Raw genomic sequence first — 20,705 nt, forward strand, 5'->3', positions numbered from 1 at the left:
TGTCCTCTTCACACAGCAGGGTAAGGACCAATAGCTACTCCAAAAGTAAAAGGCTAGAGGGAAAGCTAACGACTGGGCCTGAAACTCTGATTGTGGGTGACTCTGCTGTAAGAGATGTAAAAGGTCTGTGTAATAAGAACAACACCAAAGTACTCGGTTTTCCCAAGGATGACTTGGCTGAGAAGATCCTGCATATTGGGGCTGAACATCCGACTGTGAAGAATGTGGTACTACACATTGGAACAAATTATGTTGTGAAACAACAGTCAGAAATGCTGAAAGAAGACTTTAAATGTTTGTTGGAAACTGCCAGCTCTCTAAATGCAGAGGTGTTCATCAGTGGCCCTCTACCACCAGTCAGAAGAGGAGTGGAGAGATTCAGCATATTGTTTGCACTGAACACCTGGCTTTCAACTGCCTGTACTGACCATTCTGTCCATTTTATTGACAATTTTAACTTTTTCTGGGATCGCAGACATCTTTTCAAGGCAAATGGAGTTTGCCTGAACAAGTCAGGAGTGAAATTGTTTATCTCTAACATATTCAACTGCCTGCGTCATCAATCTGTTCCCTCTGCCAAGGACAAGCGGCAAGAGGAATCAAAACAGGAGAAAGACACAACACATCGCGCAGAAAACCCTGAAGAATTATCACTGCACCCGCCTGAGGAATGTTCTGATTATGGGAGACCTTCACTGCCCGTCCCCCCCCCCCCCCCCCCCCCCCCCCCCCCTGTCAACGCCTTTGAGGATACTCCGTTCACCCTTTCACCCTCGCCCACCCTCCTGGAGATCGCTGAACACACAAAGGAGATACAGAGGGTTGGCACCGATTCCTTCCTGGAGTTCAAAGACCAAACTAAGGCGATACACAGGGCTGGCAGCATGTCTCCTTTACCCCCGCTCCTCAACGACGCCCACCAAAATCACTGCAGAGACGCGCACCATCTCCCCCGTCTCCATCACCGTGCCTACGTCAACCACCTCCCCTCCCTTCAAGAAAGCATCTGCAGTCTCCGAAGCCTGATAAGGATGTGTGTGTACAAAACACAACAAACTCTTACTGATATGTGCTGGGTCCAGGCTCAAGGGCGTATGGGACTCTCAACTATTTCCAGGACATGTCGGGGCCCTGCCTGCCAGTAGCTTTGCCGATATCTGTGTTGATGGGTAATAGATTAAGAGCGGTGAATCATCTTAGAAACAGGAAGCGCTCAAACGTTTGTGTGAGTTTATCTAATTTAGCAGTGATTCCATGTCAGCCACAGCTTGTTACAAAAAACATGACTGATAGTGTGTTTAACAAACTTAAACTAGCTTTATTAAATGTCAGGTCTTTGGCAGGAAAAACATTTTTAATCAATGATTTTATCACTGAGCACAATCTCGATTTTATGTTTTTAACGGAAACTTGGATTGAACAAAATAACAGTGCAGCTGTTCTTATCGAATCAACCCCTCCCAACTTTAGTTTTATGAGTCAGGAAAGAATGCATAAGAAAGGGGGTGGAGTTGCTATTCTGTTCAATGATTCCATTCAATGCAGGAAGACAATAGGCGCATTCACACTGCGGTACTTTTCCCACAAAGGTTCATGTGAACTTAGTTCATGTGAACTCTTTTTTATCGCGTTCACACCAAAAAGAGCCGGTACTAAAATTAGTTCATGTGAACCTTTTTACCCCCACGAAAGTCCCTGCTAGAGAGCAGGGACTTTCGTGCGGCTCTCTTGTGAGAAAAGAGCTATATTTCTGATTGGCTGGGCGGATTGCAAACCACGCCCCGTAAAACTCCCAAAAAGTTTTGTGAAGCCGCCATTTTATTATCCTCGCATTAGCATTATTAGCATTAGCATTAGCCCAGCGCAGAAACGCAGAGAGACTAACTTATGGCAACACAAAATAAAACATGGGAGCGGTGGAGATGAGGAGGTGTCGGCGTTCTGGCGATTTACTCGGAAGGCTTCAGTAGAAGCTGCTGGGAGTCCCAGCAGCTTCTACTGAAGCCAGTCCCCAACTCTGGGGACTTCCGGCCGGGGACTTTGGGCGGCAGTATACGCCGTGAAGTGGTTTGCGGCCTGCCAGTAAGCCCAAAGCAGAAGAAGAACAAGTGACGTCAGCGGCTTCATTTGCCTAATCCACCCCCAGGGACTTTTTCCAGTGTGAACGCGATCTGTACTTAGTTCATGCGAACTAAAGAGTTCACATGAACTAAGTTCACATGAACCTTTGAGGGAAAAGTACCGCAGTGTGAATGCGCCTATCGTATGGAAACTTTGATTCTTTTGAATATGTGGCCCTTCAGCTGAAATGCTCCTCTCGAGCTCTGTTCCTAAATATCTATAGACCACCCAAATACTTTGCAAGCTTTTTTGATGACTTTACTGAACTGCTGTCTATAGTGTGTATTGACTTTGACCGTCTAGTCATTGTTGGTGATTTTAACATCCATGTTGACAACCCCCAGGACAGAGGGGCTAAAGAACTGTTTTGTGTTCTTGATAGCTATGGACTGACTCAGCATGTGACGGAGCCCACGCACAATAAGGGGCACACTCTGGACTTAATTATCTCAAAGGTCTGAATATCTCTAAGGTTGTGGTGAATGATGTTGCACTCTCTGACCATTCCTGTGTTTTCTTTGAGAGCTCTATTTTTGTTCACAAAAATGTTCAAAAAGAGATAACCACAAAGCAATATTTAACTGAAAATACTAGGGAAATGTTTACTCAGAATTTTTCTTCCACACTTGCCCCTGCTAACATCTCAGTACATGAGCTAGTAGATCATTTTAATTCAAAAATTAAAAATGTTATAGATGCCATTGCTCCAACTAAGGTAACGGAAATATCTCCATGGAGAAAGGCCATGACCGTGAAAACAGAAAAAAGAGAATGTCGAAAAGCTGAACGCAGGTGGCGAAAAACAAATCTCCAGGTTCACTTTGAAATCTATAAAGAGAGACTTGGCCTTTATAATTTGGAATTGAAAAACGCACGACAATCGTTCTTCTCTGACATCATTACCAAAACCAAAAACAACGCACGTGCCTTGTTTGCTACCGTTGACAGACTAACTAACCCCCCAGTGTCAGTAGCCTCTGAATTTCTATCCACCAGGGCGTGCAATGATTTTGCCTCGTTTTTCACTGACAAAATTCAGAAAATCAGACAAGCCTCTGCATCAGGAACAGCAAATGTGTTGTCTCTGTGTCCACTTAACATCAATTCAAACACCATGACACAATTCCATCAGATTAATGATAAAAACCTAGAGGACATTATACAACTTCTGAAATCCTCCTCCTGCTGCCTTGATATTATTCCAACAGGATTTTTCAAAGATGTTTTGCCTTGCATGGCCTCAGATCTACTTCATATAGTAAACAAATCTCTTCACTCAGGTATTTTTCCACAGGCCCTGAAAACTGCAGTCATTAAACCGCTCTTAAAAAAGAATAATCTAGATGCTTCAGTAATGAACAATTACAGGCCCATATCAAACCTCCCATTTCTAGGTAAAATCATTGAAAAAGTTGTTTTTCAACAGTTGAGTAATTTCTTGCATTTAAATAACTGTTTCGATGTGTTCCAGTCAGGCTTTCGTCCAAACCACAGCACTGAGACTGCTCTTGTAAAGGTCTTTAATGACATCCACTTAAACACAGACAGTGGCAGAACTTCAGTGTTAGTATTATTAGATCTCAGTGCTGCGTTTGACACTGTTGACCACAGCATATTACTAGACCGACTGGAGAACTGGGTGGGACTTTCGAAAACAGTTCTAAATTGGTTTGAATCCTACTTAAAGGACAGAAACAACTTTGTTTCTATAGGTAAATACACATCTGAGTTGACAAATATGACATGTGGGGTTCCTCAGGGCTCCATCTTGGGGCCTCTTCTCTTTAACATCTACATGCTACCACTGGCTCAGATAATGAAAAACAACAAAATAAGTTACCATAGCTATGCAGATGACTCACACATTTACGTAACAATTTCACCAGGAGACTATGCTCCAATTCAAACACTGAGTAAGTGCATTGAACAAATCAATGACTCGATGTGTCAGAACTTTCTCCAATTAAACAAAGATAAAACTGAGGTAATGGTTTTTGGAGCCACGTCAGAACGTATAAAAGTTAGCGCTGAGCTTCAGTCTGCAATGTTCAAAACAACAGATAAAGCCAGAAATCTAGGTGTAGTCATGGACTCTCACCTGAGTTTCAACAGTCACATTAAAACAGTTACTAAATCAGCCTACTATCACCTAAAGAATATATCTAGGATTAAAAGACTAATGTCACAGCAGGATTTGAAAAAACTTGTCCATGCTTTTATCTTCAGTAGACTCGACTACTGCAATGGTGTCTTCACAGGTCTCACTAAAAAATCTATTAGGAAGCTGCAGCTAATTCAGAACGCTGCTGCTCGAGTCCTCACTAACACTAAGAAAGTGGATCACATCACTCCTGTTCTGAAGTCTTTACACTGGCTTCCTGTGTGTCAAATAATAGATTTCAAAATACTGCTGCTGGTTTATAAAGCACTGAATGGTTTAGGCCCAAAATACATTTCTGACCTCCTGCTAAATTATGAACCATCCAGATCTCTCAGGTCTTCAGGGACTGGTCAGCTTTCTGTCCCCAGAGTCAGAACTAAACATGGTAAAGCAGCGTTCAGTTATTATGCTCCAAATATCTGTAACAAACTCCCAGAAACCTGCAGGTCCGCTGCAACTCTGACTACTTTTAAATCGAGGCTGAAGACTTTTCTTTTTGTCGCTGCTTTTAATTGAACTATTCATATCTTAGACTGCACTGTAACTTTTATCCATGTACTTTTTCTTTTAATGTTTAATTGAACTATTCATAGCTTAGACTGCACTGTAACTTTTATCCATGTATTTTTTTCTTTTAATGTTTATTGTATTAGCTTTTCTTTTTAATGACTGATTTTAGATGCCATTTTCTTAATGTCTTTCATTTTTTGTAAAGCACTTTGAATTGCCTTGTGTTGAAAAGTGCTATATAAATAAACTTGCCTTGCCTTGCCTAAGACAGAGAATGTAAGTGTGCACCCACATGCAGTATTTTAGTTGTTATATGCTGTTGTAAATACTCCTGTTGTCTGCTGTGTTCAGACTCAAGTCCTGTGTGTGATGCCACATTCAGGACATTCAGTGTCCTTTTTTTTAACAGCAGACTGTTGCTAGAAGCTGCAGCTAGACTGCAGAAGCATTATTTTTTCGTTTTTGAGGATGGAACAACTTCACACACAGATATAGGGAGGCTAGACCTATACAATTCATTTATTTTGGTTTATAAATTAATGTCAAGACATTTATGTTATTATTTCTGAAGCACTTTCTAAATAATAAAAAGAGAGTTCATATGTATTTACTGCATGTATGCATTGATGAAAAATAAGCCATGTGCAGTAATATAGAAAATTGAGGATGCAACGCATTGGTATGAATCGTGATGCATCGTGATGCATCGGGATATCGAATTGAATCGAATCGTTGACAGGATAATCGTAATCGAATCGTGAGACCAGTGAAGATGCACAGCCCTAATGGACAGGTCAAAAGAGTTTCGATGCAATGACCAACTCTTTGTATCCTGGGCTAACCCTCATAAGGGCAAGCCCGTTACCAGGCAACGGCTCTCCCACTGGATTGTGGAAGCGATTGCTCTGGCTTATACGAGTCAGGGTTTGCAGGCACCAACGGGCCTGCATGCTCATTCTACTCGTGGACTGGCTACATCCTGGGCTTTGTTCAAGGGTGTTTCCATCCAAGACATTTGTGCAGCAGCGAGCTGGTCCTCACCGCTCACTTTTGTCCGCTTTTACAGGCTAGATGTCTCTGCTCCAAGTGTGGCCCGCGCAGTGCTGGGCCCCGTGTTGAGACAGGGTTCTACCAGTTCTGGTTGTTTTTGGTGATTTTCGAGATAAGCATGTCTAGCAATACGGGAGTTTCAATATCCCATAGTGAGACATCGAACGGAGTGTTATGAATGAGAACTATAGGTTACTTACGTAACCCCAGTTCTCAGAGTAACATGAAGTGAGATTTCTCACCAGACGGCCCTTCTTGCTAAGGCGAAGCGAGAAGAGGTGCTTATTTTGAATGACGCTGCGACGTAGCGCAAGCTACTTAAAGGGTGGGTGGATTCCCTGACGTAGACGTCAAGATCACCAGCCAATCAGGATTGGCGTAATGAGATTGATGCTTCTGTTTGAATACGCGTTGAGGCGCATCCCATAGTGAGACATCTCACTTCATGTTACTCTGAGAACTGGGGTTACGTAAGTAACCTATAGTTACTGTGGTTACTTTGTTCACATATTGGAACACACTCAACGTTCTGATCTAATGTGTACTTTATTCTTAAACACTGTTCAAACGTAGCCTGCTGCCCTCATGCACTCACCATTTTTCTGGCCCTTTTATGCCCCTTAGGCCTCCTTTCGCTTCATTCTTCCCTCACTCCTTCTTATTTATTTGTGTTGTACTTTCTACTGTACTGATGTTTGGTTTCTACTAGAAGAGGTCAGATGTGATACTCCTTTGATCAACAAAACAAAAGTTGGACCCCACTGCTAACACAGTCCAGATTTTTCACGGCGGTCAGACGGGGCAGCTGTGTCTCCAGTCACTCATGTGACATAAACAGTCTTTCACTTTCAATTCACTTATTCATTTGACAGTAGAGTATATATAGTTGCATGACAGGAAACTAACAGTACATAATAATAATCTCTGCGTTTGATGGGATGAAAGTCAGGCTCCTGTGGTGGAGTTTTGTGAATTAGAGTAATGCGGGGGAGCCTCGGTCACCACAGTTTCAGCTCAGTATGCCTCCACTCCCCCATCTGAGGACTGTGTGATGGCTGAAACTGGGCCTCTGCTGCCTTTTTTCACCACAAAGACGACAACTCCCTAGAAGATTATGAGCTCCTATGCTGCAGGAGTAACATGAACTCACCACAGGCCAAAATTACAAAGTGGCCTCTCTTCAGAGGAGTGCCTTTTTGTCAGTTAAAGCTTGTGCGACTTTTCTCTACCTCTGTTCCCACTTTTTTTCTGTATTTTTTGCTCCACTTTACTGAAAAACCTGACCATGTATCCTCCAGATAAAAAAAAAAGTGAGGCTCCTTTTTGGTTCTTGAAGTTATTAACATCCCTTGATGTTAGTGGTTTGATCTGATTGTAAGGGGGTGTGGCATACTCAACCATACCCCCCCAACACACAAACAGGAAGCTACAGCAGTCATTTCCTTTTGATAGTGTTTAAATGCTTATGAGGTGAAATTTGAAACAGACAGTCATTATTCACAAGCTACAATTGTTGCCTCCCCCGACTCAAAACACTTTGATGATTATAATGAGATCCTGCTTTCAATGCTTTTTCCAATTTCTCAAAAAAACATCCTCACAATCATCAGGGCCAAGTAAGAAACCTTTTATTTTTTTATGCATATCTTCTTAAATCAGCAACTCTTTAATTGAAAATGGATTTGTGACCTACTGACTCCAAATAAATGCAGGATTGTATCACTACACCGGACAAGTATCAACCTCTTTATATGATTTAAGTGATTTTCCTACTATATTCATGTCTGCATCATCATCCCTGTGGAATTTCCAAAGTCTACGCACTTTGTTTGATTGCTGTCCCTTTTATAGTTTGTAATGCAGTTTCCCAGTGGATCCAGGTGACATTGTGCAGACTGATGGGAGGTTCCGTTTCTTTAGAGACCCGAGACACGGCTCACCCTCTAATTAAAGCTTCCCTGAGCCTTTGATCTCAACAGAGCTTCACTAACTAGACACAAACAACGGAGAAGTCCCCCATGTTACGTGGCCTCACTCACAGCTCAGAGGAGACAGCTGTACTGCTGTCATCCTTCCAGCACATCAAAGACCCGTGCTTTTATTTTCTTGTATGTTCAGGTCGCATGCTGAGAGCAACAGCGGAGAACGACCTCAGAGTAGCCCCGGCGTCTTCGTCAACATCATCCGGTTAAGCCGTTTGGCATTTGTTTCTTCAGTGCTGCATTGCGGGTCACTTTATAAAAATAAGCCACAGCCAGAAAATCTTTTAGAAACAACCTCTTTTTGTTTGACTACATGAGTGAAATATTGAACCTCTCTTATTTTATGCTTGTGTAGGTCTTCTCACATGTATTCAGTTTCCATTATTCATACAACCATCTCTTTGTTTTACTCTGCCCTGTTTTATTTAGTGGCGGAGATCCTGAAGACTGAGGCAGGCAAAGCATGTGCTGGAAAGTGTTTATCTCACAATAAGCCTTATAAGCCACTGGTGTAAATGATAAAGTTAATGTTTGAATTCCATTTAGCAGCTTAGTTTCAGGCGTCCTTGAAATGTCATGCTGACTCACTGCTACAATGTCATTGTGTATGGGGCACTTGAATGAAACAAGCCTTTGCTAATGTCAGTGGCGAGCCGTGACTTTTATATCCCCTTCCCTCGAAAAATTGTTATTACGTCACAGCATATACTTCAGAGGAATATCAGAATAACTACCCGGGGTGCAAAACGCATCAATGACAGCGACCCTCTACCACACAAAACAACACCATTTATATAAACACCTATCATGACAGGGCACCCACAGCCAAGTAACAATTACAAATGAATTAAGTTGGCGCGGCGGCCCACATTGAAAATGACTTAAGGCCCTGACACACCAAAACCCGATTTTGGGAGTCAGAGGCTGTCGGGCATTCGCGGAGCCGTAGTCAGGTTGGTGTGTCCCGCACCGTCTGCCGTGACACGCCTTATTTGGACTGCCTGACCAGATCATGGATGTATAACAAGAACTGGATACAGCGTGGGAGGCGGGGCCTCATTCATTCCTATGAGAGTTGCTCAATGGCGCATGATGACAAAATGGCCCAACTTTTGAGAGAGCGAAACGTCACAGATTACCCGGCATGCCTGAGAAGTACCCGTATGTGCACTCATAGAGCATGCGCAACTTTAACCACGCCGCCTAAAAGGCTCGTTCACATTAAGCACGTGAATTTGCGTACACGTAACAGCACCTCGCGTTCATGACAGCATGGTACTGGATTTATATTAACGAGGCGGCAGTTAGCAGCTAGCGGCTAGCTAGTAAATTATGCTAAGTTACACATCAATCGTTATGTACTTTTTAGGGCTGTCAGTCGATTAAAATATTTAATCGCGATTAATCGCATGATTGTCCATAGTTAATCGCGATTAATCGCAAATTAATTAACACACTTATGCTAATCATAAATCTATCGATTAGTTTTAGGATTATAAAATAATAAAAGTTGGGTAGACAAGTGGATATTATCCGGCTGAACAAAACGTGCATTTATCTAACAGGTTCGTTTTCCACAGACATTATTTCGAGCTATTTTCCAAAATCCTATGGAGAAATCCCATTGCTTTTTTGTCGAGGGAACCCGAGCGCAGCTTACTTCCGGGTTTTAGGATGCGTCACTGCACCACTTGCATAAACTTCACAGCGGGCGGAACTTGTCATAAAGTCCGCGAAAATAAAGCCCACCCATTTAGAGGGAAGATATGATTGGTCAATTGTACTGTCATTTGACATTACTCTCTCGTTGAGTTAGTATAGCGGGCCTTCTGTGAATTTACAGCAGGACCACCAATCAGCTCCTATCTTCACCTCGGCTCAGAGATGGCTAAAGGAGCTTCTTTCATTTAACCCTTCACATTCAAACAGAAACTGAACAGGCAGATTCGAAGTATTTATTTCTTTGGAAATGTTATTTTAAATACAATTAAATCAAGTTATTTTGGTAAAACTAATGAAATATATAACTAACAAAATATATATTTTTTAAATATTTAAAGACATTTTTTTTTTAATGTTTTCAAATATCATTTTTTAGAATATCTTAGGCACTCAGAGAGGGCCTAGAGGGCCCTGACGGCTCGCCACTGGCTAATGTTGTTTGTCTCTCCTTCTATGACAACTATACTAGGTGTTCACACATTAAGCCTACTTCAACATTGTGAAAAAAATGTGAAGAGCTAATCAAAATTAATAACATGTCTGTGCTTTGAGTGCAGAGCTGTAGTCAGGATGTGGTTTGTCTATCTTCAAACCTAGATTAGGACTAGGTGTGGAGGAAACCGCTAGTTTAGCCCTGTCAAAAGTGAAACAATATGCCTACCAACACCTCAACGATCACTGGTATACTTTTTAGTTTAACCTGCACATGAACATAGAGGTAAGAACGTCAGTCTCTGGTTTTACAGGAAGTTAGAGGAGCCAGTACAGTAGTGTGCAAATCCTCCCAAAGTGTTTTTCTCACAGCTTGGGCTGGCAGGTTTTGTGCCCTTTTGTCTAAACCAAAACCTGCTCAATGACTCAATCTGGCAACCTTTGCTATAGCAAAAGATTATTCAGAGAATGGTTGACAGAAGAATAAACTGTGTAACTCGACCTAAAACATAAACAACTCTTTTTCACGTATTTGTTCAAGCGTGGTTCAAAAATATCTAGTTAAAATATCAGAAATAGCCATGCTAATCTATATGCTAAACTAAGGACTAACGCTCTGTCAGCAATGCATTAACATGGGACTAATGTTGATCTATGTATCTCACTCTTGTAATTAATGTTCCCCAACTATCATTTCGTTTAAAATGAAAGGATTTATATAATTTGGTAAAGGCTGTTTTATCCAACACTAGCTAACTGTTTGTGTTACCTAAGCGACTGTGTCTTAGTGACAAGGCACTCGTAGCTTTCCTAACACACGTGCACAGGCCCAGCCTGCAGGGTATAAGAAGGCAATCTCTATACCATGATTAATGTCAGTGGCAATATGAAACCCACCACTCCCCAAGGGCTGACTTGGTTACTCCTCTCTGGGTTTTTTTCATGTTCCTAATGTGGTTGGAATACAGATGGTATGATCTTTTTTAATGAATTAAACCCGATTGGAAACCCCCCTAACTGAGATTCCTTTAAAATGAAAGAGGGTAAGTAAGCAAATTAAATCAAAAACATCAGTTGCACAACACAGCGTTTAGTGAACAGCCCTTATTGCTTATAATTTGAGGTACACAGTATGTGTGTGTGTATTGCATTTAGCAACACTTTAAAAGAGTTAATTTCACAGAGTTCTTAAAATAATTATGTTAGTTGTAGGTTTTCCGGGGAAGGCGCGCTGAATGTAATTCCCTTTTACTTTTATCTCATTCTTTACACACACACAGATACAGATACACACTCACAGCTCATGTGATCCTTGAGAGGGCTTTTCATTGAGCTCTGGATCACTTCTGAATGGAGAAGAGCTGACGAGTGTTGGATGTGACAGATAGTCAAAGGTTCTGTCCTCTAAACTGAAGATTGCTAATGGGTTTTCCCACAGGAGAAGGCCTGTGTCTTTACGATCCTTCATGATATGTAAGGCCTTTTTGTTAAACTGTCATGTTTTGTGAGATACAATTATGGATTTAGTATTCAATCAACGCATAGATCATCCTCTTATTAACCAAAGATTTAAGAAATGTTTCGTAGCTGGCTTATCTACACGCTGTTCTCCAACATGCCTGAGTTTGACTCTTGCCAAGTGCTGGTGTTCCTAAAGCTCTGATTATCCCGGCTTACACACAGTTTACACTCAGGTTAAGTAAGAATCAGGGAAGTGACAGAAAGGTGGTGTTTGGGAAGAAGTTGCCAATCAACCAGGAGAACCAGCATTACGTTCTAGTTTAAGTCGCCATCATGGCATCCTGTAACTAAGTGTAATCCTCTTTGCTGTCTATTCGTATTCTGGCACATCATGGATCTTAACCTGTACTTGTGAAGAACGAGAGTGAGAGTTTGTATTCGAGTTACTGTGCATTAGAACAAACATGCTTGTGAAGTCCCCTGGATCAATAAGGTGTGTGACCTCAATAGGGCTTCTTACTGGTTGCCAACACCCACATGAGGCAAGACGTGTGCAAGGTCACACACTGTAATGTGTGTGACTCTTATCTTAAGTCAGGAAATCCAATACATGGTTCAGTGCAGTGCGTAGGATATTGTTGCCATGAACAACGGCATGTGCAAATGCATGCAGTGTTGTTTGTTTCAGCTTACCTATATGTATGCATTGAGCCCTGCAGCTAATAACAGCAGATTGAGTGCTCATACATTGTGGTTGCCATAAAGTGCAACCATGAACACATTTTTAAATAAAAAACCTTTGGAAAAGTTTCCATTAATGATCTATAGTGCATATTTTACACTGTTCAACAATTCATTGTTAAACCTAACAATTAACTTTGTATAATGTAAAGACATTTTCTCCAACTTGCACTTAGGTACTATTTGTGTTTGTTGTCAACAAACAAAAGTTACTTTTAGGTTCAACATTTTTCTGAAAATGCATTGTGCGCTACTGTAACGTTACCCAGGTGTGTGTGTGTGTGTGTTCCTCATTACACATTAGAAAAGTCAACATTTAAAACGTTTTAACCTGCATTTCTTATGGAGGTTTACTAGCTTGCACTCTTCTTTCTTGCCTTCTTTGCTGCATTCCTTCAATTTATTGTGTCTTGCGCTCCCTGCCTGTTTTGCACATAAGGAAAACAACTACCCCCTCATAAAAAAAATCAGTGTATAGCACTACTTTTGGACAGAAACTCCACAGTACATATTTTAAATGATTTATTGCAGTTGTAGCTATAGTTTTAATTTAATTCACACCAGAGTACTTTTCACAGGAATAGTTCCGATAGTTCCTGGGATTTTGCGTTCACACCAAAAAATCTGGAACTAGAACTTTTTTTTGGGAACCTTTTCACCCCTTTTCAGTCCCTGCTAGAGAGGTGGTACTTCTGGTACTGGCTGGGCGAATTGCAAACCACGCCCCGTAAAACTCCGAAAAGTTTTGTGAAGCCACCATTTTATTTGCTTGCATTAGCATTATTTGCATTAGCATTAGCCCAGCGCACCAACAGAGAGAGACTAACTTACACAAAATAAAACGTGGGAGCGGTGGAGTGATGAGGAGGTGTCAGCGCTTCTGGCGATTTACCCGGGACTTCGGGTGGCAGTATACGCCGTGAAGTTGTTTGTGGCCTGCCAGTAAACCCAAAGAAGAAGAAGTGACGTCAGCGGCTTCATTTGCGTAATCCTCCCTCAGGGACTTATTCCGGTGTGATCTAACTAGATAGCTCAGGAATTAAAGAGTTCCGGGGAATTAAGTTCCGGGAACTATTCCTGGGAAAAGTACTTGGTGTGAAAGCGCCTTTAAAAAAGCACTGCACTCCATTCTTGATCAAGAAGTACAATCGCCACTCTATCCCACTACACCCGCTGGTTCAATACCTTCACAGAACCCTCTTTCCGCCTTTTGCTGAGAGAGGCTCCCAAAATGAGATTTGTCTAGGGATAATTGGGTTAAAGAAAGACCTGGAGTGCTGGGTGGAGGCTGTAACATCATCCAGGTAGCAGAGCGTAGTATCAACTGTAGAGATCAAACATTTCATTGTCACGACTCACAGAATCTGAGTCAGTGTGAAGGAAATATGGGAGCTCTACTGTCAAATTAACAGTGAAAAACCCCTAAATCCATCACAGCAAATAGTGTGTGTGTGTGTGTGTGTGTGTGTGTGTGTGTTGTGTGTGTGTGTGTGTGTGTGTGTGTGTGTGTGTGTGTGTGTGTGTGTGTGTGTGTGTGTGTGTGTGTGTGTGTGTGTGTGTGTGTGTGTGTGTGTGTGTGTGTGTGTGTGTGTGTGTGTGTGTGTGTGTGTGTGTGTGTGTGTGTGTTGTGTGTGTGTGTGTGTGTGTGTGTGTGTGTGTGTGTGTGTGTGTGTGTGTGTGTGTGTGTGTGTGTGTGTGTGTGTGTGTGTGTGTGTGTGTGTGTGTGTGTGTGTGTGTGTGTGTGTGTGTGTGTGTGTGTGTAACTGAGTCAGCCTTGTGGTGTGGCTGATTGAGTTAACATATTTGGGAAAAATCTTTTACATTGAGGCGTAGGAGCCAGATAATGTGTTGAGCATGTGGAAGATGAAACCAGAGTCGTGTTTGACGATTAGAGTGGAAAGGCCCCCGTGACACTGATACTGCTATCACTCAGAAACCCTGTATTTGACACAGGGTTATAAATCCACTGCTCTGTTTTTTATTTGTACCATTCAAACCACGGGTCAATGTCTGGTCATTGTCCGCCATTCGTATAAAATATACAGTAAACAGTCTTGTCAAGTTTCAGTTTTATAAAGGTCGTGTTTATAATTGAAAATCACAAATGGCTTGAATTGGGTATACTCTTTAATTTATCTTTGGGATAACTTATTTTCTGAATTTAATTGTTTCAATTTACTGATTTGTTGTAATTGTCTCATTGATTGTTCTTCTGTGTTTCCTTTTCAGAGCAAGGAAATAGCCTTTCAGCTCCAGGAAGACTTAATGAAGGTCCTTAATGAGCTATACACAGTAAGTAGTAATGACTCACCTTCTTTTTCTTCTTTTACTAAGTACATTTAGTCTGTGCTGTGGTGGAGACTGGTTTATAGCATTGAGTTGTTGGAGATGTTGAAGGAATAACAAATTAAACATTCAACTAAATATGCACCTATCAACTTCTATGGAAAGTCTGTCTAATCTCTTTTTCAACACAAAACTGAAACACAACCTCTCTTACCCAAATGACCTGGATATTCAAACTGCGAAGGTTCAGCATCATGTTTTCTTGACTCTTTAGTTTTCATATTCTCTGTTTTATTGGCTTTTATCAGATTGGTTTGCTTGCTCTTCAAAACAAATGCATGCAAAGCCACACCAGGTGGTTGGAGCCAGATAACAACTTGTGGATACTTATTGCTTTCTTTAAATAAAAAAAGAAATTATTTTTGGCAATGATGCCTTCATTCAAAAGTTGACAGACAGATATGAGGCCTTGAGTGAGGGGGAGATTACATGCATCAAAGTCCTCAGTGGGAATCAAATCAGGAATGTTGTGATTACATGGTATTTTCAGAAACACAAAACGGTAAACATAGCTTTGGCTGCAGACGTTTGAACCCAGAGGTTGCATTTTCTCAGGGGGATTAGTAGCATTTTAACCGACCATAACACTTTAGCGTTAAATCATCTGCATAGCTGCTGCCCAGTTTCTATGGAGGCATTTCATCTCTTCTGTTCAATGCCTTTGCTGGAAATTGTTGTCTGTAAGTTGCTATGACCTTGGCAGGGAAAAGTTTTAAAATCATGAATCAATAGCTAATTCCTCTGCCTTAATCGCTCCAGTCAGCCCTGCTACCCTATTTGCCTTTTTTATTGCCTCACAAATGTTGTTTGACCATCAGATGCTTGTGTATTCTTAGAAAGGGCGACTGGAATTAAATGAAAATCATGTTGTTTTTATATGATTGCTTTAGGTTTATAGTGTGATATAGTCTACCCTAAGTATTGTTGGGCAAGCTTCTTTAAAATCACTGCTTTGCAAGCTACCAATTACTTCACACAAGAACTACAGCAAAACTACGTTTTTGAGAAATGGTCACTGGTCATTCATGAACCAAAATGCTGCCACAGTCAAATGTCTTAAAATGTTCACTCTCTTAGACCATTTGACTGGCTTAAAAAGTGATCCTGACTACTTGAATCGTAAATGGCAATGTCATTAACTACTAGCAAGCTTCTGCGATATGTAGTCAAACATAAAATTAAATACATTATTTTCAGGTCACTCAAAGGCATCGACAATTACAAACATGACATCATAGAAATACATAACATATGAGAGAAACACATATAATTCTACCACACAAGACCAAAATCTGTGGTCTTGTGTAATCTTGTTTCATTCCTTCCCATTGATCAACAACTTTATATTGATCATATACCTGGGTTGTACACAGATAGAGGTACTAGTCGAGGCAGTTGTTGCTGGTTCCCAAGAGATGGAGTGAAAAGCAGCTCGGTTGGCTTCTCAGTCTCCAGTTCCTCACTACAGAGGATTATGGGCGTGCTGCTCCAAACACAACAAACCTGTAACTCCAAACTCAATATGTGTCACTTTCACCATGCTCCACACTCCAGATATGACCTGGTTTAGCCCCTATGGGAAAGAGCACACATGTACAAAAATATTCTCAAACACACAGTAGCTATTGCATCAGACAGATGTCGAACCCCGCCAATGAAATAACAGGTCTGCTCCATCTCTAAATATGTCCCTCTAAAAAGAAACACCAAAGTAAACAAAGCAGCGGAAGACTCCAGACCAGTAAGTGAGGAGTACAGGGCCCAGGGTCAGTCAGCCATCTCTAAACTGGTTCCAGTTAGGCCAAACCAGAGCGCTCCACACAAATCTCGCTTTGCTTCGTTGTTCCACTCGTACAGAAATATCTCAGCTTGGGGGAAAGATGTTTGGATTTTGAGATGGGTGGGACTCTTTTTGTATTGAGGTTGAGGTTTTTTGCAGACGAGTGTATAGTAGTGTGTGTGTGTGTGTGTGTGTGTGTGTGTGTGTGTGTGTGTGTGTGTGTGTGTAGTGTACACAGGTTTGTTGAAGTTGGTTCATTTCAGGTTAAACCACAGGTGCTCTATATCACCGCCTTCTCCTGGGAGTTTGAATGTATTTTTAGCCAGTTTTTAGTTCAGTATGTAGCTTTTCAGAAGATTCATTGTTTGGAGAAGTTTGACTAGATGTAAGCGGTTCACAAAATATAGTTCATTTGCTGTAGTTGAACACACTTTATTCCATAATGAGGCTGCAACTAACAACAACATCTACCCTAGTTTCTCTAAGTCCAATGTGATACCTTTTAAACGTTATCTATTGTCAGTACAATATCCAAAGATGTTCAGTTTTAAATAAACGAAAGCTGGAAAGCTGGAAAATCTCAATATATGAGGCTAAAAAACTGCTCTTATTGCCACGGCACAAAATATGACTTTCTTTATCAAAATGGTCGGTGATAACTTTCCTTTCAATAATTGATAAGTTGACTAATATATTCGAAAGAGAATATAAGATAAATATAATATTTGACAGTTTATATGTTTTTAATGTTTGGATAATTACTTTAAAAACTTTAAAAAATAATTCTTTCAAATAAACTAAAGTATTTTCCTTCTCCTTCTCTCCACTCCTACACCCATGAGATGTTGTGAGCAGTGCACCTGCTTTTTGGCTTTTTATACTGATATACCCAACACCAGAATGTGGTTTGGGAAATTAATTAAGGGGTGGGACTTTACTAGGGCCCATACAATTATTTGACATACAAATTAGTTATACTAATGTAAATGCCCATTGATTGGAGTTCAGCGCTCTTGCTGATGACTCCATGTTATCGTCAAAGGATTACGTTTTTCTCCCACAGCAAGTGATTCATCAGCTCCGTCCTTCGAGCCCCCTCATTTGTCACTCCTCCTGACGATGGTAGCCAGTGCTAATGAGACTTTTATACCCGCTTGCTCTCTTCAAGAACTCATTGTTTTGTGGTTAACCTGCTACTCTACGATTGAGTCACCCTCCAATGGGTTCATGGAGTGTGTATGAGTAACGCTCGCACTCCAACTTACTCTGAAGAGGATGACTCAGACTTTAGAAAGTAGTTCTTATCAGTTGTTCATTATCAAGCTGAAGCTTTTCTCTAGTACGTGACGACACAAGGGGTGGAAGAATTCAACTTATACTTCAGTATAGCATCACTTGGATCTCTATAAGGAAATATTTAAGAGCCATATCCTACATGTTAAACATATATACATTTTGGAACTAGTGAGGTATAACTTTGTTCATGTTTTAAAACAAAATAGAGCTTCAAAGATACACCAAACCCTTTATAACCTCAACCAGAGTGAAACCCAGATGCAGGAAAACTCAGATCAAGGAAGGCCCTATGTTAGATTTAGCTGCAGTGATTTGTGGTGGTTGTGGTCAAATGAGGGGCCTCATACAAAGTCTTGAGAGAATCTGTCTTTGGTTTGTTGGTTTACGGAGAGACAGACTGCAAGCTGTGAGATGATTTGAGAGCTGATGAATGACAGGGTCCAAGGATGGAAACCTTAGTTGTGGGTTATAAGAGGTCAGTCTCCTCTATGAAGATGGATTACTGTGACCTTTGACCTCACCATAACATAACACGTTTTCAGGATCTTGCCCTTTGCCAATCTGAAGAAGCGCTGCACACCTCTTTTCACCCTCTGTCAGAAACCAGAGCCCAGGCTGCTCTGATTGGTTAGCTGGCTGGCTTTTTTGTGATTGATCAACAGCTTAGAGATGTCCCGCCCCTTATTCTGTCACGTACAATGTGTTTGAGCGCTAGCCGATAGAAAGTGTACATATTGATTTCACTATGTCACTGAAGAAAAAAAAAGGAGTCCAATGGAGGAGTTTCAGGAAGGGTGGGGGGAGTGTGGGAAACCCCCCCTCGAGGTAACTTTGGGATTTTAGCCTCTGTAGACCATTGACATGCACATAACACTACAGGAAAAGGGGAAACCAAAAACATAATAGGGCCTCTTTAATAACTGTTTTGCAGCTTATTGACACTTTTGTTTGTCTCCAGGTGATGAAGACGTACCACATGTACCACACAGAGAGCATCAGCGCAGAGAGTAAGCTGAAGGAGGCCGAGAAGCAGGAGGAGAAGCAGATCGGCAGGGGAGAACCCGTCTTCAGCATCCGAATGGAGGACAAATACCAGAGGCGCAGCTCTGTGAAGAAGATCGAGAAGATGAAAGAGAAGGTAGAACGATTACAGCACTTAGCGATCTAATCACATTTGTGACAGTTGCTTTTAAACTCCATTAGTAGTAACAGCATTCCCTGTTTTATTTAAGTAGTTCAAACACAACTAAAATATCTGATTAGGACATTTGCCTCATCAGGGACACAGCATGTTTTTTTTACTCAGACCTGATCTGAGAAAAGCAAAACAGACTGAGAGCGTTTTCCCAGAACAGGCCTGCTTTCTATTTAATCTCTGCGACTAATATTCCAATGGCCTTTTAAGGGTGGCTCTTCCTGGAATGCATTCGGGAAGTGTTAAAAACATGGACGATTTGGAAGTGTGAGTCAGGAACATTGGTCAGAAGATGGTGACTAACTAACAGACTTGTATTTGTCTGGTAGAGAGGAAGTGTATGATGAAAACAGATGGCTCCTGCAGAGGTTGAAGTGAAGGACACGGGCTGTTTTTAGTTTATGCCTCTTTCCGTGCTCGTTCCTTTTTTTGTGCTATTTTTAAAATAATTGTACATATTTCTACTGTAATGTTTATTAAAGCTGTTGTTCTGCCGTTAATCCGGTCTCAGCTCTGAGAGGAATACATGAAAGCACAGGCACTTTGTCAGAAAGGCAATTCTCGACTCATTAAATCCATCCTCTCTCCTTCGCTTTGTTGTTGTTGTCTGTTTCTCATTCTCTTCCTCTAATTCTCTCATCAGCGTCAAGCCAAGTACTCCGAGAACAAGCTGAAGTCGATCAAAGCGCGCAACGAGTACCTGCTGACTCTGGAAGCGTCAAACTCCTCCGTCTTCAAATACTACATCCATGACTTGTCGGACTTAATTGATGTAAGTTTAAAACCACATGCCTCTGTCAGCCCTGTTCGAGACAGCTTCGTCTTTTTTGTCTCCCTTGATGCTGGGAACATTTTGCTGAGGACTTTCTCACATAAACAGAACACCTTGCAGCCACATCAGGAATATGTTATTATGCTTCTTTGTGCTCTTCATACAGAAGACCCGTTGCTATTCAGGGTTTCTTCTTTCACAGACTCTTAGAAGAGATTTCAATCTTGATCAGAGGAGAGGCTGATGACTTAAGCAGGCGGTTCTGATATAACAATGATCTCAGGACAGCAGACTGTGGGACGGAAATTACAGTTCAGGGCTGAATTAAAGCAGCTTATTACATTTGTGATGAAAAATATTCTTTCCTCACTTCCTTCTATTCCTGTCATTATTGAAAACCCACATATTATATTAAATTCTACTCTGTTTTCCTGATATTCTGACATTTCCACATCTTTCAGACATTTTCTTTTGTCATCTTCAGCTGTGGGTCATCACTCCATTTACTTGAGAATCACGTCTCCCTATGCTTTCTTTTATGCAATATTGACCTTGTTGTTACCGTACCAATATACATGGCTTATTTATATATAGCTTACCTGTGTTATTATTGTTATTTTGTTAGAGAAATAAACTTACTTTTCTATTTCCTGTGGCCTTTCTAAGGAAATGGGTGGAGGCCAGGTTTTTAGCCAGGTTTTTGGGTTTAATATCCAAGACGAGAGAAGAGGAATGCAACCTCTCTTCAGCCGCATGCTGTGTGCTGAAATTACCCCTCTGCCTGCTTTGCTCAAAAGCCTTCACATCGCACCAGGGTGTGTGTGTGTTACTGTGTGTGGGATGCGCTCTGCGTGAGCTGTCGGAGCACGTTCGCACACATTTGTTTATTGATGAAGTGGACTTTTTATCGTCCAAAATATAGTGTACATGCCTTCTTGTGGAGGTATTGCCTATCACTCAAGCCATGTTACATTTATTTGTGTAAATGTGCGTGTGTGTTTTTGTGGTTGCCTGAGGCTTGTGTGTCTTCCTAGGAGAAACCTTGGTCAAGGTTTTAGTTATTAAATATCAGCATACTTTCCTGGAGGAAACATTTAACAATATTGAGGAAAAGTTGTGTAACACAGAGGCAACAC

The 20,705-nt window shown here is 41.2% G+C and overlaps 1 protein-coding gene across 3 annotated transcripts in view; it reads left to right on the top strand.

Moving 5' to 3' along the window:
* The window catches only part of srgap1a (SLIT-ROBO Rho GTPase activating protein 1a), a 113,335-nt gene that overhangs the window by 58,411 nt on the left and 34,219 nt on the right, over nucleotides 1-20,705 (top strand). For all 3 annotated transcript variants that reach the window (XM_034223316.1, XM_034223314.1, XM_034223315.1), the window contains exons 4-6: nucleotides 14,410-14,472; nucleotides 18,561-18,740; nucleotides 19,441-19,569. In XM_034223316.1, coding sequence (XP_034079207.1) covers nucleotides 14,410-14,472; nucleotides 18,561-18,740; nucleotides 19,441-19,569 — 372 coding nt within the window. The remainder of the gene's footprint in view (nucleotides 1-14,409; nucleotides 14,473-18,560; nucleotides 18,741-19,440; nucleotides 19,570-20,705) is intronic.

The sequence above is a fragment of the Gymnodraco acuticeps genome, unplaced genomic scaffold (assembly GCF_902827175.1).
Source record: "Gymnodraco acuticeps unplaced genomic scaffold, fGymAcu1.1, whole genome shotgun sequence".
Classification (NCBI taxonomy): Eukaryota; Metazoa; Chordata; class Actinopteri; order Perciformes; family Bathydraconidae; genus Gymnodraco; species Gymnodraco acuticeps.